General features: G+C 41.9%; 1 protein-coding gene across 5 annotated transcripts in view; it reads left to right on the top strand.

Annotated features, from left to right (window-relative positions):
• The window catches only part of ube2e1 (ubiquitin-conjugating enzyme E2E 1), a 26,859-nt gene extending 2,595 nt beyond the window's left edge, over positions 1-24,264 (top strand). For all 5 annotated transcript variants that reach the window (XM_037538037.1, XM_037538085.1, XM_037538057.1 and 2 more), the window contains exons 3-6: positions 738-788; positions 19,264-19,396; positions 22,444-22,591; positions 24,117-24,264. In XM_037538037.1, coding sequence (XP_037393934.1) covers positions 738-788; positions 19,264-19,396; positions 22,444-22,591; positions 24,117-24,214 — 430 coding nt within the window. In that variant the 3' untranslated portion in view covers positions 24,215-24,264. The remainder of the gene's footprint in view (positions 1-737; positions 789-19,263; positions 19,397-22,443; positions 22,592-24,116) is intronic.

Here is a 24,264-nt window from a genome sequence, read left to right as displayed (position 1 = left end):
TTCTCCTGTAAAGTTACTATTTTGGAGATGCAAGGTTTTCTTCCGACAGCAGCGGTGTGTATATATAATAACTTTCTGTGAGGAGGCTTTTAGAGCTGGACGTTTGGTCCCTATCACCACCACTGTGAACGGAGTATTTCACACCAAACCACTCTGACAGGCTTGTTTACATCTTAACCGTTTAATCATGCAGAGGTTTCGGAATATTGGTGGAATTCCCCTTTAAAGCATTAAGAAGAAGAGGAATCGCTTTGGACATGCATAAATAAACACTGTTCATCTCTACAGGCTCTCAGCGATGGTAGCTCTTTACTGCAGCATTTTTTTTTTCTTCACCCACTCTCAAGCAGCCCACCAGCAATCAAAGCCCTTAAAAAGTGCCTTTTAAAGACGGATCTAATATCAGCCTTGTAGCTCCAGAAGACGCACACGTCAGCCACCAAACATGTCTTGGCTGGGGTTCTACTTCTGGACTAAGACTTGGGATTGAGTGGGCAAGGTCTTGACTAGAGATCACACTTGAACTCTGCCTGAGTTTGGAAAAACAGGCCCAGGACCACCCTTGCAGGAGGGTCGCTTGTTTGAAGAAAAGGGAAAAGGGCCTGTGCTTTGTTCAAGTGTTTCTCCAGATGTTCCTCAGCAGCTGCACCCACTGCCTGGAGGAGATCAGATCTGAAAAAGCATCGTGAGAGAGTTTGCAGAACAAAATGAGCTCATCGTTATCGTTTTTGTTTCAGAATTCAGAAGGAGTTGGCCGATATCATGTTGGATCCTCCACCGAACTGCAGGTAAGTGGAGCTAGACTCGCTCTCTGTAGCTCGCTTTCATCTGTGTGCCGTCACAGTCAGTGTGCTTTGCGTAGGTGAAGTGATTGAGATCAGCAGTGCCAGCCACGCTTAGTTTGAGAGTAGATGGCGTAAGATGCTGAGCGAACTCGTATTAATTGCAGCGTAGACGATGATGGGTAGAAGCAACCGTGTCATATTAACTCGTTAATGTCGTTTGAAATGCCTTTTGGGTCCTCTAAGGTTGCTCGAGTACATATTTCAAGAAGGAAATTGGACTGAACTGAACCGTGTGGTTTAAAAAGTTGGGTTTTTATGACTGATCATGACACATTTAGTAACTGCCAACTAATAGAACATCCAAATTTGGTTGTTGACTTGGGCGCTGTGACGATATTCATCATGACGGGTTGTTTCATTACGAAGACAGCATGATGACCAATTCCGTTCAGTTTGATTTGGTGTAGTATGAAGAATAAAAATCGTATTCATCATTTTTTTTTCCAGCAATTTTTAAAATGTGACCCTGCTTTTCTTATCATGTGGTCAAACTAAATACTGTGGCATGTTGTGAATGCCTCGACTTATCATGAGATATTTTTGCCATGTCTTCCACCTCGTTTTGATTGTTTCAGAGCACAGCAGTTGCATCCGTACACAAACTTCAAGCTCGTGTTGTCAGATTTTCATCCACTCTGTAACTCATGACTTTAGACTGATCAGAACAAGTTCTGTGGTGTTTGTCAGTGTTCGCGCTGAATGTTGTTGACCTTGTGAAACTGGAGTAGATGATGGGCGTTTGTTGTGACCTATTCATGCGTGCTTGACATTTTTTCATGAGCGTTCTCACGTGCAGATCTACTCGCTGGGTGATGGTGGTATGAACTCAGGCATGATATGTCAAATTATTATGATATAGCAATAAATGTAGGTTAATGACTCCTCCTGCCTGTTTCACAGACGTCAAATAACTTGTTTTGATTGAGCTGTTTTTGTTCTCTTTCACCAAAAAGACCCTGCACAGTATTGAAAATAACAAACACAAACTTTCTGTAAATGTCTGGTTAATAATATAGACAACTTGAAGCACCCAGTGAGTCTCACAGTTGCACGCAGAAGGTTGACCACTAATGATTAACATGATCTACATTTAACATAATCTAACTCAAATATAGCACCTTTTTTTTCTGCGGATGTTTATTGCACCACTTCTGCAACGAATGGTATCTTAGTAAGTGACTTGTTCGGCAAATAAACAGTAATTTTGTATTAAAATGTGCAGAAACGTGTTTTCTGTACAGGACGTTAACTTATTTACACTTAGAAAATCAGACACGTCGTAATGACCAGTGATGCATTAAGCCCCATGTGTCAAACGCAAGGCCCGGGGCTAGATCAGGTCTGCAGCACAATCCTGTCCGGCACACAAAATCCAAATTATTTAGACTTTCTGCTGATATTGGCCAGTTTTTGTACACTGCACTGCAGAATAATGTTTCCACCCCCAACAACAATACATGAGACAGCAGTTACACCTCAACTCCACTCCACAACTCCACAGCAGTCATATCACCAAGCAGCAGTTCAACCGACATAAACGGTACAAAGAGCTGTTTGGTAGCTCAGAAAATGATCCCAAGAGTGATACCAGGTGTCTAGATCAAGCATATAGGTAGGTTTAAAATGCATCTTGAGGATATTTGTGTATGTCTTTTTAATATTTAATGTATCCATGTATTTAATGTATCCGTGTATTTAATAGGTGTTTTCTGGATCATGGATTTGAGGCTTTTTTTTAATATGGCCTTTTAGTGGTTGAGTCTGACACCCATGTATTAAACTAACTGTTTTGGCCGTCTGATATACGTTATGCCTGTCGTCCAGCACTGTTCACACCCCTGGCTGGAGGGCATCAGGAACTTTGCTATCTCTGTGGTGTGGAGTATCGGCTGCCTGGTGATTAGGAGAAGGATCAGACTTCTCGCTCTCTGATATGACTTCCTCTGTTTGTTCCCACCCTGAATTAACAAAGAGCTCAAAGAGCTGTTTAGAAGTGCGGTGCGTTTCCTGTTTTCCCGGGCTGTGTTCAGATCCTCAGATCGTGCTGATCCTCGAGAGCCGCAATGCGTCTCGGGTTTTGATTTTAGCTGGTTTCTTATTTGGCCGATATTGATTAGGGCGGTGCATGTTAATTTGGGCGTTCGTAACAGTTAAGGTTGGGCGTTATTACTGCGGTCAGTAGTATTCCCAGGGGTTGGGAAGTGGGGTGTTGTTGAGACTTTGCGATGCTGTTACGTCACTGTGACCACAACTACATGCATCTGAAAACAGCCAATAAGGAGCAGAAATTACATCATTGATGACGTGGGTGTGAGGGAGAGAGATGATCAATTAAGGTGAAAACTATTGTGCATATGTTTACGAATATTGGCTTACGCTATTAATCCGGCCCTCTGTTGACCAGCAATAATATAGAGCAGGTCACCATATAGTGGACATAAAAATTAGCCTACTGACCAAGTTCACCCCCCAAAAAAAAAAATATTGCCGGTACTAGGCCTCTGACAGTCATGCAATTTTAGCTCAATATTAATGGCCATTTACATAGTTGTGGTTAACAATCTATCTGAGGTAAAGTCTAAAGCAGCCAAACTGGCTTATCTCGCTTCCTAGGTGTCGATGCCTAGTAGCTCCCAGCTTATAACAGCTTGAGCTCGAATAAACCTTTCTTGCCGCTGCCCTCTTAAGGTGTTACAGCGACACTTCAGACGTACGTCTGCTGTTTTTCTTCATAAGACTTGTGACGTCCCAATAGCTGCATTTTCTGCATTCCTTGATTTGCATGCGTTCGTCCCAACCTGACTGATGAAAATTCAGTTTCTGTTTGTTGTGCCAAAAACATGTGATTGTGAAACCTAACAACTGTGGAAAATAATTGCGGTCAGCACCAGAAGTTTATATAATAATATAATTGTGATGGGCATAGCTGCTACTTTTTAGCTTGTTTTGGCCCTAATTTCGGCTCATTGTAAATCTATTAAGAGAAAATTTAATCTGACGTGTGGTAGAGGTGGAAATCTATAGGCACCTCATGATTCGATTATGGTTCAGAGGCTGCAATGCGATTATAACACTCATATCGTTATAATGATGAAGATGATGATGCATCTTCTTTTTTATTTATATAAGTTGGAAAAAAAGATGCATCAATAATCACAGGGGTTTTTTCCTCACTGTGTGACGACTTGGTACTTTTAAAGTATTTGTAATAGTCCAGAATAAATTTACTTCCAATATCTTTTATTTAAAAAATATTTAATGTCTTTTATTCAAAATATTCAAAATATTTTAGTTTAGTGTGTGAGCTTGCATATAGTATGGCTCCTGTCCAGGTCCCTTTTCCCCTCAACTCCATGGAAGCCTAGTGAAGTCGGCTGCTCTTTCTAATTTTCCCGTTCCACCTTAAATGGTTCCTCATTTACGTTCTGCCGCCTCAGGCAGAATTTAGCGTGGAACAGGAAAATTTGAGCAAGAGAAGCTGGCGAATAAGGAGCGACCTCGCAAAACAGTCGAATGTTGAGACATTTTACAAGGAACTATTCTACTTCTGAGGAAAAGTTTCCTGGTAGAGAGAGATGGGTGGAAAGAGGCTGTGATCTCAGTGTAAAGTGGGCTTAAACTGCATCTCCTGAAGTGGTTTGAGCAGTCAGCCTTAAATCTGCTTCAATTACGTCTCCAGTGCGTTTACACTTGCGTTTGAATGTGGATAATCTCAGTTCAGATATGAACCTGGTGCTCAAGACGCGCGAAACGACTAGGTGTAATCTGTGTCTAAGAGTCCTATTAGGAGAAAGTTGGGGTGAAGAGAGCCTCCACTCCCCATCACCATCATCGTGTCCATGATGACGACCTTTACTGAGATAAGCATGCTGATTATTTAAGCGGTGCGCTCTGCTTGCGTCTAGACCTTGAGGGTGGAACTTGTTCCGTAAGCCGTGGCCTCTCTGACTTCTTCTACGGTTGCGTCTGAGGAGTCGTCTTGGAGGGGAAAGCTCTTTTGTGTGCTTTTGGTTTTCGTGGCTGTTATGCAGATTAGTGCAGGGTAATTATATTGTTTTGTTTTTTTATATTGGTTTTGTGATTTGATAATGAATGACTAAATGGTGTGTTGCTATGGAACTAAACAGAGCACTCTTTCTGTCTCATTAACGTTTAGAGAAGTGTGAAAGATGACCACGGAAAAGAGGCTCAGAAGCGGATTAGGCTTACTTTCGCCCGTAATTAATGAATCAATCAAGTAATGTGCCTGGATCTGCTCCTATTCTGATCTGATCAAGTGAAATTGCTGTTTGGTATCTATTAGTTTTTTACAGAAGAGATTCCTTTAGATGTGGCCTTCTCCGAAATGAAGAAATTACATCCCGTCTTAAATCGTGGAAAACTGAGTTTTCCTCGATTTTTGGAAATGAGATTTTAATGTGATGTGTGAACTGTTAGGGTGTTCGCTCCTGAGCCTCGAGCTTGTTTAGATTTCATTGTTTTGGCCTTTTGCTTCTTTACGTTCAGCCAAAAGCACTTTAGCCCTGCCCGTTTGCCCCGAAGTTATAACGGGTTTTTAGCCCGAACTGCTTTTTGAATGAGAGAGCCGGTCTGAGCAGATCTCATTCATGTAGCTCGGTCTTAAATGCCTAATATCAAAAGCAGTGTGTTGAAATTAGTGATTAAAATAGGTTGTGTAAAATAGTTGTGGGTAAAAAGGCTTATGACTCTTTTTAGTACATAAAACCACCTAAATTTTATGGGTGGGATAGAGGCTTTTTTTAAGATGGTCTTCTAGGCTGGTGTCTCTGTTGCAGGTCATTTTTTTTGGCCAGTTTTCTTGGTATATTTGTCATGAACTGTTTACACAACGGAAAAAAGTTAAGTATCGTGATGATTATTCCACGCAGTGACTTCAGTGCTGCACTGGCAATGTCGAGTGTCGGCCTGGTTACCCTGGTTAATCCGTTGGGGATTACTGGGTTTAAAACAACGACGTGCTCATACAGTGAGTGTGTCTGGCCTATGTGCACACATTGGCTGCACCCATTTGTGGTCAAACTCATGCTAAAGGGTTTTTTTGAGGATGGGTGGTCTTTACGCTGCATGCATTGCCCTCAGAGGGATGCTGCAGAGGCAAGAGTGTGCACAGAGGCCAGGTTTCATTTTTCAGTCTTCTCTTTGATCGCGGCCTAAAAGGAGAGTTTTGTTTCTCAGCTTTTCTCCAGAGTTGTTCACACCTTGTTCAGAAGGCCATCGCTTAGCAATCCTACACTCTAAACACAAAAGGACGAGAGGAAGAGAGCTTCCTTCAGTCGTCTTCCTCTGAAAAGTGTCTCCAGGAAGGTTCTTCGGAAAGCCTAAAGGCGTTTGATGGAGTTGTTGAGATGTGAAGTCATTCAGAGCGGTTTAATGTGAGAGTTCATTGTAGAGACTTGGATTTCTTTACACTGTTGGGGACCCCTGGTTCCTATCACCATGACCACAACACACATGTAATTATTTTATTTGCTGTCAAAAACCACCAGTGAATGTGCTCCTGTCTTCTGAGGCATTGTGTAATGCCATTCATGGTGAATAAATAAATAAATAAACCCCGTAGGCATCAGGCAGTGTATTCATAACCACCTCATGATGTAATAACTTTCTGTGAGGAAGTGGATGTCCGGTTCCTGACACCACCTCTGTGAATAGTCTTCTTAAGCTTCTCTAACCGTATTTGATGACTTTGCCATCTTGCTTTCTGTTTTTGCAGGAGTGGAACAAAAGTCAGGAAGTACAGTCAGTACTGATTTGACGTGGTTTTGGAGGGAGTGTGTAGTGCAGTAAGAAGTTAGTAAGATGGTTTTACTCACATTCTGCGTGACTGTTTTAACCATGCAGTTGCCTTTCCCTGATGGGGTGTGTGTGTGTGTGTGTGTATATGTGTGTGTATGTATATATATATATATGTATATATATATAATATAATATAATATATTAGTGCTGTTCACAATATTGTCTCTCCTGGTAATCATGAGCAAAATTAACTAAAAAAAACAAACAAACAAAACATTATATTACATATCTGGGCACCATGGCCACACAGCAAAAAGGGCCTGTGTGTGTGTGTGTGTGTGTGTGTGTGTGTGTGTGTTACATAGCCTCTTGATCTTTGATATTTATGAAATAAATATTTTTCTTAAATCTATATGAGCCACAATTGTTGGGCTCCCTGATTCCAAATTCTTAAGAGTGAAGTCTGACAAGTCTATTATTTCCAATTATAGATCACGTTCATCTGAGCGATTAGGAACACTTGAATGGTCCGCTCTGACATCCTGTTTTACTGGGGAACAAACACGAGAGAAATTCCCCTGGTTATCCGTTGTTTTGAAAGAGACCAGAGAGAACAGCAGTGATGCAAGACAAAAGGTTGTACGAATCAGGGAATGGCTACAAAAAACAGCTGAGCAAGTGAAAATGCCCATTTTGACTAGAAGGGCAATAATGAGTAAAGCAGCTGGGAGATGTTAAGTATCTGCCAGGAAGAGGGTGCATATCTATACTGACCCCAGGTACAGGTTCGAGTGGACAAAGAACGTCCAGGGATCAGTTGGTTTTGCAGCCGGGAACGTCTTTCAGTCAACAACCGCATACGTGATTTGGAAGAGAATTCACTGAGAACCGTCAGTCAAAACTTGGTCGTGTCTTCTGAGGATGTGAGGAAATTACTATTGTTCTCATACCCAAGTCAGTATAATGTTAAGTTAACCTGAGATCTAAACATTGAGCTGGACTTTCTTCTGACATTAATACATAAAGACGAACGATGTGGTGCGGAAAACTTCCAACTTGACTCCTCTTACTTGAAATAATTGCTTCAGGCTTTACCGGGCGACTCGCGGCGCACTCACCATATTCTAGCCTATTTTTATTCTCCTTATTCTACTAAAAATGACAGAGTACAGTCTTATATATTGTAGACATTTAGAACTAATCATAGATTAAGATGATTGTGTAAATGGAAGGGTGAAGCAATAAAAATGTGGCGTATGAAAGAGAAAGTATGACAGATCATTTGTGAAGTAGGTATTTAAATAATTGTGAAATTCATTTATATCAGTTATCAGCCAAAGGCCACCCAGTGCGCATTGGAAAATGACACTCCTCTTCAAAAGAGAAGAGTTGAATAGATGCAGGATGGGCCCCGAGCCCACTTGAGCCAGAGGAGGAATCCTGCCGCAGATGCACCTCCACAGTGAAAGCATTAATGGGCTTCAGAGTGGGAGTCACTTCAGCCCCGCTTCCTCTTGTCTTGCTCATGAACTTTTGCTGACATCTTCTACCTTCCCCAGTGTTTAACCTTTTTTCTGTGTTATGTTGCTTTGCTTCTTTCTGTGTTGGTCTTATTTTGCTTTCTTGTTTCTTGGGCAGGGCAAGTTTATTTATATAGCGCCTTTCAAACACTCCTGTCATTCAAAATGCTTTAGCAATGAGAAAAAAAAAAAGTAAATGCAAATAGTTGAACATAATTAAAAACATAATTAAAACAAATTTTAAAAAAGAATCTCAGACACGTTTTCTAAGCCGCTCCTCCCTCTGGGTCACGGGGGGGGGGGGTGCTGGAGCCTGTCCCAGTGGTCATTGGGCGGAAGGCAGGATACACCCTGGACAGGGTACCAGCCCATTGCAGGACAGACAGACAGACACACACAGACAGACAGACATTCACACACACACTCACACACCTAGGGGCAATGTAGCATGTTCACTTGGCCTGACTGCATGTCTTTGGACTGGGGCGAAGTGACTACATGACCCTCCAAACGGAGGTTTTCAGACGCTCACTCCAAACAGGAAAACCGGCTAGACGGAGAACCAAAGAAACCCACAAATATGAGTATTTTCTCAGTTGAAAATTTACGATAACCATCATATGATCTTAGTTTAATGTGGTTTCAATGTATTATAGTTGTGTCTTTCATAACAAGCATCAAAATCGTTAAATGACTCGCTAACTTTCCCGTTCCACCTTAAATAGTCCAGCGGTTCTGACGCCTGAAGCGCCAGAATGTAACTGCTGCTCCATTTAAGGTGGAACGGGAAAATCCAAACGAGAATCTGGAGAATCTCTGACTTCAGCTTCATATCACTGAAGAATTAGGGGGGGTGATAATAAATAATTGCCCCCCTCTTTGAAGGCGTATGATCCCTAAATGTAACTAAAGCCCAGCAGTGAGGAGCTGAACTTTCCCCTCCTCTGCTGTCCCTGCAGACGGGCAGGGTCGCCTACAGAGCGGCGCTAGTAGCTGTTAATGAAGTGATGCTCTGTTTATTTGAGGGTCCCGTTTCAGAGGGCAAGATTAATCACTACCCCTTGTAACTCAGCTCAGGTGTAAAAAGAGGAGATGGGATTGGGCCTAGGATTAAAATAAAAGGTGTTCAGAGGAAAGGGAGCTAGAAATGATAAACGTGGTTAAACTGAGCTGAAAGCTGCTCAAACAGGAACGTTTTGAGCCTGGATTTAGTGTCCAGTGTTGGGGTTCTTCTGATTCTCTCTCTGTCAACTGGTTTCATTAAAAAGCAGTATAGTATCTAAACGCTGCTTCTCCATGTTTAGTCTTTACCTTCGGCAGGACTAACCGACTAGTTTCTAATGATCTGAGAGTTCTGCTTGGCTCGTATCGCTGCAGCATATGATAAATATGCTGGTCCTGCACCATCGTCTCGCATGAAATATCCGCTTGAGTGTCCTTTGTGTCTTATTGGCCTTCTTTAATTTTACCCCCCCGCTCCGTTTGGCCTTTTCAGTCTTTCTTTCCTGATGTCTCCCTCCCTCTTTCGCTCTTCTGTGAATTTTGGCCTATGGGTGTCACTTAGTCACACGTTTAGGATTCCACACATTCCAGCGCCCCAGGCTGAGTAATGAGACTGGAGCTGAAATTAAAAACACTGAGCTGCACTGTAATTGCCTTGCGTTTGGTGCTCGTTCAGCCTGCTGCAGTTTCGCAGACCTCTCTGTTGTCGCTGCTTCTCCGGGATCAGCAGTTTGATGAAGGGAAATGCTCCCACAGCGATTTGTCATTTGTAACTGGTATGGGAAAAAAAAGTGTTGCGAAAACATTCCGCTTTAAGTGATACTTTTTTAATCCCACAAACGGGGAAATTCCACCTCCGCATCCGTGAAGTGAAACACCACATTCACACTTGTGAAGAAACGCACACTAGGGGGCAGTGAGCACACTTGCCCAGAGCAGTGGGCAGCCCTATCTGTGGCGCCCGGGGAGCAGTTGGGGGTTAGGTGTCTTGCTCAAGGACACCTCAGTCATGGACTGTTGGCTCTGGGGACCAAACCAGCAACCTTCCTGTCACAGGGCCAGTTCCCTGACCTCCAGCCCACGACTGCCCCAGTGCCACTGCCTCACTTCTGGTACAGAACAGGCTTGCCTTAGCCCAGTTTCTGCTGTAGGCTTAGCCAGTTACTGAGCCTCAGTCTCACTAGAAGTTAGCAGTTGGCATTCCCTTGCAAAATGGCTGTGACTGAGCATGATGGGCAAGGAAAAAAGATCCTGCGTGCTGGTGCAGTCAGCAAGCTAGCTTCTTACTAAACAAACATAATATTTTATAATATATGCATATATAAAAAAATATGAGAATTATATGCGTAGTGGGGCTTATTGATTTGTAAAAAAACTTAGATAATTGGCATCGGCGTGGGGAGACTTGTCTGTAGACGTTTGAATCGAGTCTTGAATGTTCAGTGGGGCATTTCAGTTTTATTAGATGCAGCTGTTCAAAATGCTACACCCAGTAAATATGGGGCTTGAAATAAAGGGCCAAAGAAATGTGATCTGGAAATGTATTAAAACATCTGTGTTGTGTTTTCACATGATACAAACATCTGTATTGTCCGGTTATTACTCCTGTAAACTTCATGTAGATTTTGTGTGTGTGTGTGTGTGTGTGTGTGTGTGTGTGTGTGTGTGTGTGTGCGTGTGTGCGTGTGTGTGTGTGTGTATATATATATACACACACACACACACACACACACACACACACACACACACACACACACACACACACACACAATAAAATCGACTACCTGCTCTGACTGTTGCTGGCTCTCACCAGGTGATGTGGCCGTATATAAAGAGGAGGAGACACCTGTGTGTTCACAACATTAACCTACTCGAGGGATTTCAACCCATCACAGTTAAAAGTGGATTTGTTTGTTAGCCTAGATCAGAGGGCTTTAATTAAAGTTCAATAAGGTCCAGTTAGAGAAAACTTCAAGCAAAGGTCCAGAACATCCTAATGTGTAACTTGCATTATGATTCAGTGCCATATACGGTTTACTGATGTAGCCGAGTGATTATATAAACATCTTGTACAGTCAACCTGAATGTCAAATCACAAAGTCCAGTTCAGTCAAATTTCAACAGTTATTGTCAGTTTTCTCCTTTAGAGCACGACATGTAATATAATCTGACTCGCTTTCTTCTCTGACTGCTGTGTCTCGTCTCGTCCCTCCCCTGTGTGAGCATCATTGGCATCAGCATTGGCTGAGTAGCGTCGCATGTGATCGGTCTGTGAGTCTCCCGGGCACTAAAGCTACCAAAATGACTAGAAATGATACGGCGAGTAAAATGGGACCACCCTATTGAAATTAAATTATCCTCCTTAGTTTACTGGTTACAGGTCCTAGTCCACATCCACGTAGGACAGCGTCTAGGTCTGGACTCGTACCATGGTCCACCTATTAGTGACCTCTGGCCCAGATGGTATGTTCTAGCATAGGCATGGCATTTCTTTACTGTTTCTGCATGAAAACCGCTGGAGTGCCGCGCGCAGCACACATCAGAAATGGACCCAAAAGCGTGTTTTTGCGCTTTACTCGCGCGTCACGCGGCACCGCAGCGGTGTGAAAGGCTTCATAGATTAATATAGGAGCGTACAGTTACCGCGTCTGGTGTGAAATGGGCTTTAAACGCAGTCAAACATGCCACTTAAGTGACTTGTTTGCTTGTGTGCATCTGTGATTAATCACGGAGAAGATAATTATATCAAGTCTCAACCTCTGTACTTCTCATAATGTCTACAAAGAAATGTCTACAGCTACAAAGAAGTCGTCAGCCTTTAATTAATTAATCAGTTAATGTTGGTGTGTGTGTGTGTGTGTGTGTGACTGGTGACTGCAGATGCAGGCTGAGGAGACTGCCTGAGTTCATCTACTGTTTCATGCTGTGTAGTGAGCTAAATGGTGCCTACTGTGCATGTAGTGCAGCAGTGCTACTGAGAGAGAAGGGAAAGTAGCATGTGGTAAAGACACTTACGGTGAATAAATCTCTATATTCTCTAGGGGTGCGGCGATTAATCGACGTGGTTGGCAAATAATTGAATAGTCGATTAGTTGGTGACGTTAAAATTGTGGGAGCATTTCATGCTAAACTCAGGAAAGCAGGTCGTCAGTTATGCTGTTTGTAAAGGCAACTTTAAAACGGTGCGTTTTTAAATGATGATCTGGATAAGTCGATTGTTCGTTTCAGTAATCGATCGATTATTTGACTCTGAAAACAGTCCTTTGTTGCAGCCCTGATATTGACACTTGCCTAGTCTTGTTCGACACCAACGTCTTGACAAACTGAAGGGGAATCGGATCGGATGGTGAGGTGTCTGGAGGTTCCCGGCCGCTGTCTTGTAAAAGCTGAATGTGCGTGTTGGGCTGTGAGACTGCGCTGTAGTGACTCTTGAGGCAATCAGCAGTGTTATAAAACCGCTCGATGCTGTGACCTTTTGTGTTGTGGCCCTACAGTGAGCTAATGTTTATGGATGCTGTCAGAGCGGTGACAGACTACAGACGGTGCAGCGGGCGCCGAGGTAAGGTTGGAGTTACCCATATTAGAGTGGATTTCCTCCTTTGTGACAAGGCTGGCCTCGTTGCTGCGCGGGGGGTGGGGGGCTGGAGGTGGGAGGGGGTGCGCGTGCTTTTATGGTCACGTCTCTTGAAATTCAGCAGGATTACATCAGAAATTCTGATGTAATCAGCTGAGAGGCTCAGTCAGTGGCGTGTTAAATCTGTTTTGAGAGGTGTAGTCAGCCACGGTTAGCTGACTGACACCCACCTGGTGAACACCCATTAAAACAAACATGTTGGCGCACGAGTGCTGAATGGTTTTGACTGTGGTTTTTGAACCGTCGTTAACTTGGCGGAATTTAATTCCTCTCACATGCGATGTGGTCCATTTGTGTGGGGTCACATTTTTCATGGTTTTTCAAAACAAACAGCGTCTTAAGTTGTACATGATGGAGAGGTTAGAAACGGTCAAACAAAAATGATGATTTCTCCTAATTAAAAGAAAAAAGCCGTTTAAAGCCGACCTGGAAGGATTGTGGTTCTTTTGTTCCTCTGTAATTCATAGATCTGTTTTGACACTGTAATTGCTTTGCTTGTATACACCAATCAGGCATAACATTGAGCACCTCTGTTACTGTATAGCTGCACTCTGTAGTTCTACAGTTACAGACTGTAGTCCATCTGTTTCTCTGATACACTGTTACCCTGTTCTTCAGTGGTCAGGACCCCCATGGACCCTCACAGAGCAGGTACTGTTTGGGTGGTGGGTCATTCTCAGCACTGCAGTAACACTGACGTGGTGGTGGTGTGTTAGTGTGTGTTGTGCTGGTATGAGTGGATCAGAAACAGCAGTGCTGCTGGAGTTTTAAACACTGTGTCCACTCACTGTCCACTCTATTAGACACTCCTACCTTGTTAGTCCACCTTGTAGATGTAAAGTCAGAGACGACAGCTCATCTGCTGCTGCACAGTTTGTGTTGGTCATCCTCTAGTCCTTCGTCAGTGGTCACAGGACGCCGCCCACAGGACGCCGCCCACAGGACGCCGCCCACAGGACGCCGCCCACAGGACGCCGTTGGCTGGATACTTTTGATTCTCATTCCAGCTGTTTAAAAACTCCACCACCACGTCAGTGTTACTGTAGTGCTGAGAATGATCCACCACCCAAATAGTACCTGCTCTGTGAGGGTCCATGGGGGTCCTGACCACTGAAGAACAGGGTAACAGAGTCTCAGAGAAACAGATGGACTACAGTCAAAGTCCAGCTGTACAGTAAGTGGAGCTGATAAACTGGACAATGAGCGTAGAAACAAGGAGGTGGTCAGAATATTATGTGAACTTCTTGCTTTGTAGTGACTAATGAGGCCAGAAGATTTCATAAAGGTCTATAGGCTCTAAGTTTGAGTACAGAACAGTAATAAAGATCAAAAACAGTTCATGTCACAAAATCTCCTACAGATTAAAAGTGAATGCGGCACAGTTATTTAAATTAAGCACGAGCTGATCTGAGTGATTGTGCCTAACATTATCAGATCCACAATCAGTTTCAGTTTATCTTCTGGGGAGTGAATGGAAACTGTCATTATTTGAATTTTCTGAATGGCTCTGCTGTCACTGCCTGTATCAGTAAAATGAGTAATCTGTAGGTTATTTTGACAAAAATCCTGGCTTTTTTTATGAATGTAAACATTTTGATGGAATTTCCTTTTAAATTGTGTACTTGGTATGACCAGGGACATAAACTACCACGGTAAAAACAGCATGCAGATAAATATGATGTGCTGACCATCCAACCAGATAATTGTTACCGTGTAGTTTATACTGTGACTCTAGACTGACTTGTTTTCGTTATGTTTCTTGTCCTTGACATTAGCTGTTGTTTACATGTCTGTAGTTGGCCTATAGATGTGAAGCACCTCTTTTTACCAGAAATATTTGGTCTCTGGTGTCTTTTTTTTATTTTTTTTTTTATTATTATTTTTTTTATTTCGCATACATACTAAAACTCGTGTCATAGATTTCAGCCGTTCACTTAATTTTAGGTTATTTTTGTTTGTGTTTACCCTGTATTTTTATGTCTATATATGTCTTTAGTTGTGAAACACCCCTTTTTATCTGAAATATTTGGTCCCTGTTGCCAATTATTTTTGAAGTTCTACTAATATTTATATTTCATTTACTTGTAAAATCTGTGTTCTAGATTTCAGCAGATTTCACCCTGTATTTTGATGTCTATAATTAGTCTGTATGTCCTTTTAAATGTAAAGCAACTCTTTTTTTATTATTTGGTTCAGTGTTTACTTTACATTTACGTTTACGGCATTTGGCTGACGCTCTTATCCAGCATGACTTACAATTTGATGATTTTACACAGGTAGGCGAAGGCAGTGTTGGGAGTCTTGCCCAAGGACTCTTATTGGTGTAGTGTTGATTTCTTACGCAGGTGGGGACTGAACCCCAGTCTACAGCGTAGAAGGCAGAGGTGTTATCCACTACACTGTCCCAGCCAACTTCAGCGTTTTGAAATCTAAAATGATGTCTGCATGTCATTTACTTATTGTAAAATATGTAATAATCTAGATTTCAGCTGTTCACTTCATTTTGGGTTATTTTTCTTTTTTAGATGTGCTTTAAAGTTAGTTTTAGTTATTTGAATTTTTAAAAAGTTCTGCAAAAGAAATCTGATTTTGTGCTTCAGTGAAGACTCTTTTAATAGAGAACCGCAGTGCAGCTGAGAATGGATTGTTTTCCCCACCCCCTCAGTGCACAAGAAGGAAGAAAACGTGTATTATTTAAGTAATGACAGTGGTGACAGTGTCAGCAGGTCAGGAGACTCTGTAGCTCCGTTGTGCTCGCGTCTGCGCTCAGATACAGAGGGCTGTGATATAATCTCTGTGTGCAGTGTTCTGTTCTGTGAGCTGCTGACTGGGGCGTTTGTGGTGAAGGCTGCCGTTGCTCATCGAAAAAGCCATTTTGGTCACAAGAACAAACCTCGGGCTAAATTTACAACATGGGTTGGCTAATATATTTGTGCAATTATTTGCACTAGTCATGATGGAATGCTGTTTACAGTGGAGATGCATTTTATCCTGCTACCGTGTGAGGAAAGGGGGGATGAATGGAATTGGCAGTTTGCTCTCATCGCTCTCGCTGTCATTTCAGGCCCCTAATTGAGCTTCAGACCTTTTAATGTGCCGTTATTTACGTCATCGTTATAGTGCAGCGCTGATGGTCTGCTTCTTCGTAGTTGATAGTCTGACACAGTTGCGCATGATATGTCTTGAATTAACTGTACGATGTGGCAAAAACATTTTCACAATAAGTGATGTGATATGTAGTGTATAATGCTATGATATTTCTATAAATCCTTTTCTCTGAAAATCACAGCCGCTAAAATTAAAATAATAAAATAAGATGACGGAGTGACGTCCAATCGGCTAATATTTGTTTGAGCAGTTACTTTGCACTGTTTGTTTTTGGTTATTGCGTTTTGGTTGCTTGTTGTGTTTGTTGGTGTTGTGTGTTTGGTGTTGCTGGTGGTTGCGTTTGTTGGTGATGACGTGGTGGTGTTTGGTGTGGGTGGTGGGGGCGTGGTGTGGTATTTGTTGGTGGTCGTGTGGGGTTTGGTGTGGTATTTGTTGGTGGTCGTGTGGGGTTTGGTGTGAGTGGTGGTAGCATTTGTTGGTGATGGCGTGGTGTTTGTTTGGTGTGGGTGATGGCGTGGTGTTTGTTTGGTGTGGGTGGTGGTGACTGTTGGTGGCCGTTTGGTGTAGGTGGTGTGGTATTTGTTGGTGGTCGTGTGGTGTTTGGTGTGAGTGGTGGTGGCATTTGTTGGTGATGGCGTGGTGTTTGTTGTTTGGTGTGGGTGGTGATGGCGTGGTGTTTGTTGTTTGGTGTGGGTGGTGATGGCGTGGTGTTTGGTGTTTGGTGTGGGTGGTGATGGCGTGGTGTTTGGTGTTTGGTGTGGGTGGTGATGGCGTGGTGTTTGGTGTTTGGTGTGGGTGGTGATGGCGTGGTGTTTGGTGTTTGGTGTGGGTGGTGATGGCGTGGTGTTTGGTGTTTGGTGTGGGTGGTGATGGCGTGGTGGTTGGGAGGTGGATATTGTTTTGGATGTAGTCATATGTTGTTGGTCGTTTGTCTTAGTGGCGGTTGTGTTTTGCAGACGTTGTTGGTGGCTGTTTGTGGACTTGTCTTGATGGTGGTTTTTCTTATTTGTTGTAAATATTCTTATTTCTTTAGTGAAATGTTTACTGTTGTATGTTTTTTCATCACAATGATGGTAACATATTGTCATGTTCTCTGGTGCTACAATGAGCCAAATCATTTTGGAACGTGAATGTTCTTCTTATCGATAAGCAGATAAACTGAAGCTTTGTGTTTTTATGTTTTGTTTGCCGCCCCCCCCCCCCCACGCCCCTTCCCCCTACCAATTATCTCATCCTGAGTCAGCGTTGTACTTGGTGGTTAGAACATGACCAACCTGCCGGTAATTAAGCTATTGTGCAGTAGTTATGTGACCTTTTTATGATCTACCTGGCCTGTAATGTTTTCTTAGAGGTATCGAGGCATTTTGAGGTAGGAACTCTGTACATATGGTAAACTATAGGGCTTCACAGTACTGAATGTTGATGTAATCAGAGGGACTATCTGTGGAAAAGCTCTTTATCTCCATGTGGCTTAGGCGAAAACTGAACACATTCACAGTGAACGAACCAAAGCAAACAAAATAGCTTCGTTTTTGTATATTTACCCGTCCAGATTTTCCTCTAGAGCTATGATTCCCGAGATATGTGTGGTTGATTGTGTGGATGTTTCCAGTTTGTCGGAACATGTGGCGCATTCATTAAACGCATCTGAGTTTGGTCGGTGTGCCTAAAGCTTAAACTTATTTGTGACTTGCTGGAGTGCTCCTTTGTTTAGCAGTGCGGTTTGATGCAGCAGCGGTCTTCCAGAGCAGCCTGCATTGTATTATACAAATCGAGAGAGGCTGTAATGCCATAATGATTAACATGAACTCTGTAGTAAAGCTCGTCAAATATAACTATGGCTACGTTTACACCGCAGGTAAAAGTGGCCTAAATCTGATCTTTTTCCTCATATGTGACACAGATTTGTCATCTGTGTGGCTTTGTGAACAGCAAAAAACGCACTGAATCTGACGTTTTCAATTCCGATTCGAGACACTTCCATACGTGGTACTGAAATCCGTATCCGACCGCAGCAGTGCGGCTCGGTCTGAACAGCCAGATCGGAATTCATGCAGCTTTTATGTCAGTACAGCTCGGCATTCGTTATAATCCTGCGCTGAAGAGGCTCAGACTGATGTTTCTGTACCCAGAAAATAGAGGAGACTCCTCGTGTTTGAAGAGGTTTCGAACGAATCGGATTTGGGCCACTTTTACCGGCTGTGTAAATGTAGCCTATGTGAATAGTTTTGTTTCCCTGCGACGGTGTTTGAGCTTGCAAGTGAATTTAAAGTCAATGAACAGATTAAAATTGATGTATAATCATTATAATCCAATTTTTTATTATTTTTATTTGTAATGGCAGATTACGATTAATTTCCAGCACTTTCCTATTAGCCAGACTTGCAATATAAACATCCCATTAATGGACCAAACTGGCATTGTCCGATCTTAACGATGGATGGATAGATGGATAATTGCACAAACTTGCATATGCTATGCACACAATAAAAAACGGAAATAAAAATAGACATAAGTTAGTATAAGAGGGTAGAAATAAGTCTGTTTGCATATTTACATAGCATATTATTATTCACTTGTTCTCGAGAGTGCGATTTATAATCTGTTCTTTCTGTGCAATATTATATATACCGCTATAAGCTGTCCAAGGAATGTGCAACTACAACTGCTACCTCACCTGTATTATTGTCTATTGTCTGTTTAGAATATATAGTTTAGTCCTTTATATTTAAGTTTTTTGATACTTTTTTTTTTTTTTTTTCCCTTAATTCTGCACTTTATATATTTTAGCCTTATATTTAAAGTGTTTTGTGTGTAGGAAGTGCCGTTGGATTGCTGCTCAATTTTGTTGTACACTGTGCAATGACAAATGCATCTTATCTTATATAAGACAGACTTGTTGTATTTACCTGTCATGAAGTATGAGGTGGTCTAAAAGACCAGAGGTTTCTGCATTAATCTAAAAGTTATAATGACATGAATCAAACAAAGAGCTACAATCAGTGTAAGAGGCGAGTGGTTATTTAGCACCATGAGCCACGTATATGAATCGTGCAGATCTTGCCTGCCTCACCTTATTTACCTCAAAACTGCAACACCGGTCTGCAATAGCAAAAACAAAAAATTGGCTAATTGACTTTTTTTTTTTTTTTTTTTTTTTTTTTTTTTTTTGCAGATAAATTATTATCTTTGTTAAATAAATGGCAAAATAAATACACAAACACATGCACTTTCATGACTAAGTGAAGATTAGAAAATTCTGACTCAAATTTTGTTCCAAAAAAAAAAACATTAATTTAAAAAGTGACCATGTGTGTCTGTGTGTGTGTCTGTGTGTGTGTGTGTGTGTGTGTGTGTGTGTGTGTGTGTGTGTGTGTGTGTGTGTAATTCTTTTCAGTGCTGGTCCTAAAGGAGACAACATCTACGAGTGGAGATCGACCATCCTGGGCCCCCCAGGCTCCGTGTATGAGGGAGGAGTCTTCTTCCTCGACATCGCCTTCACTCCAGACTACCCCTTCAAACCTCCCAAGGCGAGTTGTTCAGTCTTTTAGGCTCACTTTGTTTTGCATTCTGGCTAATGACTCCAACTGCATTGGCCCCGTTGTATTTTCATGCAGACCTCTTGCCGTATGTGGGTTTATGTTGCATTAGGTTGAGGGCCGTGGTCAATGTTGGGTTGAGGGGGCGGATTTGTCTTGTATTGTGATTAGGCTGCCATTTGGTATTAAAATCGCTTCATCTATTCTTTTTATAACAGTTTTCTTCAGCAGGGGCGATTTAGGGGAGCAGGGGACGGGCTAGTAAGAAATTGAAATGCATTTGTGGCCCGGATAGGACTGTCGTGGGCCTGACTTGGCCTGTGAGCATGCAGAACCGTCTGAACACTCAATGTTTGCGACAACGTGGTTGTTCGTCTGTTTAGCGGTTTAAGGGAGACTTCAGAGGTTAATAACATGTTTATAGTTGAATTTGGCTTTGCTTTTTCATTACACTGCTGTGCAGAGGAGTCTGAATTTTGCAAAGGAGTCAAATTGCAATGAAAGGCGTTTCTGTAAAACAAGAACGCCCACATTAGGAATGCCCACATATCGTTCATTGGCTGATAAATCAACGGGGAAAATACACCAATATTTGTAAAGACGTTACTAATACCAAATTACTAATTATAAATATGTGTAAATCTATAGCCTCTGGTGGTTTTGTGATCTCCGACGCGTGGTCTGAATGCCCATCACGGCAGCAGTCAGCAGTGTTTTCAGCAGTACTACGCAATCTGCTCCCATACCAGCTGTTATTTTAATTATTGTGTAATAATGGATTATAAGGTTGATGTCCTTAATGAGAACATAGAAACCATTAAGAGTTTCCGTTGGTTCTTGGGGGTTTGTAAATCGTTTTGGCTTTTCTTGATGGGTTGATGATGTAGACGAATGATTTAACAGGTGAGCTAGTGACCGATTCCAGATACTTTTCTAATTCTACTTGGAAATTCATTTTTTAAATCCCAATAATCTTAATTGTGATTTTACTCTTAAATTTACGTCTTTAATCTTGAAATATTAAGACTTTTTTTTGCTATATTTAGTCTGCTATTTAAACGCCCTCGTATGGTGCTGCAATTAGACCCTGCCAGTATTAAAGCAGCCTGCTACAATATTATTCCTTTCTTTCTTTTTCTTTTTCTTTTTTTTTTTTTTTGCAGAAATGTTGTATAACAGTTCTAGAACAGTCGAGGTCATGTGTTATTACAAATAACATCGTGGCTGTGATTACCGTGTACTCGCCATTGGCTCTTGCCTGCGGCCGAATCACAGCCTTGATGTTATTCACAGTAACACGTCCTCAAACATCGTATCCACTCCCTCTGTCTCGGCTAGGGGCAATAAAGAGAAACTGAGTTAAAGGAGGAGGGTGTGTTCTGTTGCATAGCCAGTGGCCTTGTGGCAGATATCCATCTACTTGCTCCAAGAAAAGCTGAATTGAATTCAGAGCCATCAGCCAACTGTGTTTGCACACAGAGGAATTGGACCTCCGCATTTAACCCATCCGTGCAGTGAAACACCCACATGCATGCACACTAGTCAACACACACACACACACACACACACACACACACTAGGGGGCTGTGAGCACACTTGCTCGGGGCGGTGGGCAGCCCTATTCACAGGGCCTGGGGAGCAGTTGGGGGTTAGGTGTCTTGCTCAAGGGCTTCAGTCACGTACTGTTGGCCAAGGGAATCGAACCGGCAACCTTCCGTTCACAGGGCTGGTTCTGTGAAATTAATTTTTATTTTTAAAATTTTAAAATTTTTTAAATTAAAATTATTTTTGCAGTTTTAAGTTTTCACGATATCTTTTACATGAATTCATGTAAATAAAAGAACACCATCAAATTCATTGAGAAATTGATTTCATGGGACACTTTTTACATGTCCATCAAATTAAAGCACCAGAGCCCTTCACACGAACCAGACACGAAAGCTCTGCTCCGGTTCACTCCGGCCCAGTTTAACCCCAGCATACAAGTGAGTGCATGTTGGTGACGATCAAAAGGATTTTATTTTTTATTAAATGGCCCGAATGGACCATTTTTATAAAAATTATTTTAATAAAGGGACCCAAAACTAATAGTTGAGACCAAGATAAGTCCAAGTACAAATACTGCCGAGTTCAAGATTACAGATTTCTCTACAGCCACAGTAATACAGCCCTACTAATAAGTGTAACATCTGTGATTATCTACAGTGCATAATCAAAATATATTGATGCCATAATATTGTGAAGCGATGAGAATTTTATAGTTACTGTAAAAAATTGTCACAATAGGGTTTTCTGAGCATATCCTGGTTATCAGCACTACGATGTTTCATTGTGTTCAGTGCAGTGTAGCTTATAAAACACTGATTAAAGTCACTGTAGTTGTAATTTTCTTATGTGGCTTTAAAGGTTTTTTTTGTCTGTTCTAACCTGATAAATCTCGGGAAAAAATAAATAAATAAATAGTATGCATATTGTGTGTCGCCCACTCCTTTGCCATGACCATATTACCAAAAGTGTGTGCCAGTTCCTACTCTAAAGCTATTAAAAAAGCTAAAGCTGCTAAATATAGTCATTTTATTTACTGTCCAAAACCACCGGCAAATCTACACGTGGTGTTTTAGTTCTTATATGTAATGTTATTGGGAAATTATGGTCAATCAGAAAAAATATGTTTGCCTTAAAACACTCTGCAGGTGCCTCTACACCATTCATTCATTTTAAAAACAATGTTTTAGTCCAAAACCTTCCAAAAACGGTCATAACACTGATTCAGGCATCAGGCAGTGAATTCATAACCATTTCATGTAGTATCTTTCTGTGAGGAGCTTTTAGAGGTGGACGTCTGGTTCCTATCACCACCACTGTGAACAGTTCTGATTCGGTATATTTATCTACAGCAGAGCATTTCACACCGAACTCTGAGTGACTTTGTTTACATTATAACCATTTAATTATGCGGTTTATTCAGGCATTTAATTAACGAAACTGTGGTGGTTTGTGCTTTAAGCCGAAAGCTAAAGATGCGTTTGGTCTTCCAGGTGACGTTCCGTACGAGAATCTACCACTGCAACATCAACAGTCAGGGAGTGATCTGTCTGGACATCCTGAAGGACAACTGGAGCCCAGCCCTCACCATCTCCAAGGTGCTGCTGTCCATCTGCTCCCTCCTCACAGACTGCAACCCTGGTAAGACTCGCCACTGTGCTACAGTTAAAACTCATAAAACTGTCAAATAGTTCAGGCCTTAAAGGAAAGAATCCTTTTAGGTGCAAAATATTGGTCAGATCTGCTGCTTGTTTAATATGTTGCATCCAGCTTCTTTAATCTCAATAGAAAATCATTGACTAATAGAATATGAAATTCTAGAGGAGCCAAACGTGAGCCTAAGGTCACCATGACTGTCTGCTAGAGAGGTATAAAGCCCTGAGCAATGGGCTCGGAACAGCTATACCTTTGAGATGAGTGGAAGTGATCATACCTGACCTTGTGGCTGAATGCAATCAAATCCTCATGTCCAGTGTAAAACCTTCCCAGAAGAGTAGACTGTTGCTGCAGCAAAGGGGAACAAACGCCCAATTAATGTCAGAAGAAACACTGAAGTCTATAAATGTCTGGGTATATATTGTATGTCTGAATACCTCTTGATTAAAAGGAAACTGAAACTAGTAGTTGCTCAATGATGGTCCTGCTATGAGAACTATTATTACTGAAGTTGGAGTGAGAACCACACACTGGTCCTTCAGAATTGACTGGTCGTGGGCTGAAGCTACAGTGTTGTCAGTAATGGCTTGTATGCTGGAGCTCAGTCTGTAAGACCTAGACTATAACAGAGGAGGCCGTACAGGCCAGCCCTGGCAGCTGCAGGTGTGGGCATGCATTTAGCTGTTTGATGCTCATGTATGATGCTGCAGACACATACGTTTGGATTGAGATATATATATATATATATATGTGTGTGTGTGTGTGTGTGTGTGTGTGTGTGTATATATGTGTGTGTATATATATATATATATATATATATATATATATATATATATATATATATATATATATATATATATAATTACTGCTGTATTGATTTACTTGTATTTTTACTTTTATTTACGTTTCTCACGTAGTTGACGTATGATGATTGTGGATGTTTTGCCCCACCCCCTTAGGAAATGAATGGCAGAGTAGGTGCCTAGGAACAGCTTGGCAACCCCTGGGATACTATAGTAATGGCCTAGCAACCACCTGGAATAACGGTGGCACAGCAGTAGCTTGTCAACTATCTAGGATACCTTAACAAAAGCACAGAAACACCTTAGCTGTGGCCTTAGTAACCACCTATGATAGCATAGCAACAGCCTAACCAAACCCTGTCAACCTCCTAGGATACCATAGCAAAGGTGTAGAAACACCTCAGCAACCACCTATGATGGCGTAGCAACATCCTAGCAACACTTTGGCAATCCCTTAGGATGCCATAGCAAAAGCCTAGTAATGCTTTGGAAACCATCTGGGATACCTTAGTACCTCAGGTGGTTTCCTTCAGTGTCAGCATCTCACAGTACATCGCTGCTTTTCATCTATTACTGTGTAAATGATTAATTTAACTAAAGACTGTCTGTCTAAAGAATTCACCAGAATTTGCATCTTTAATGTCTTTTACTTTTGCCATGAAGTTTTTTTTTCCCTGTTTTAATTTAAACTGCCGTTTGTCTTGTAGCTGACCCTCTGGTGGGAAGTATCGCCACTCAGTACACAACCAACAGACCGGAGCATGACAGAATAGCCAAACAGTGGACCAAGCGCTACGCCACATAATCGCCTGCAGGGAGGGAAGAAAGCTGCTGGTGGGATGACTCGGGAGGGCT

The sequence above is a fragment of the Pygocentrus nattereri genome, chromosome 1, assembly GCF_015220715.1.
Source record: "Pygocentrus nattereri isolate fPygNat1 chromosome 1, fPygNat1.pri, whole genome shotgun sequence".
NCBI classification, from domain to species: domain Eukaryota; kingdom Metazoa; phylum Chordata; class Actinopteri; order Characiformes; family Serrasalmidae; genus Pygocentrus; species Pygocentrus nattereri.
Note: the sequence above shows the minus strand (reverse complement) of the source record. Positions and strands in the feature narration are given on the sequence as shown.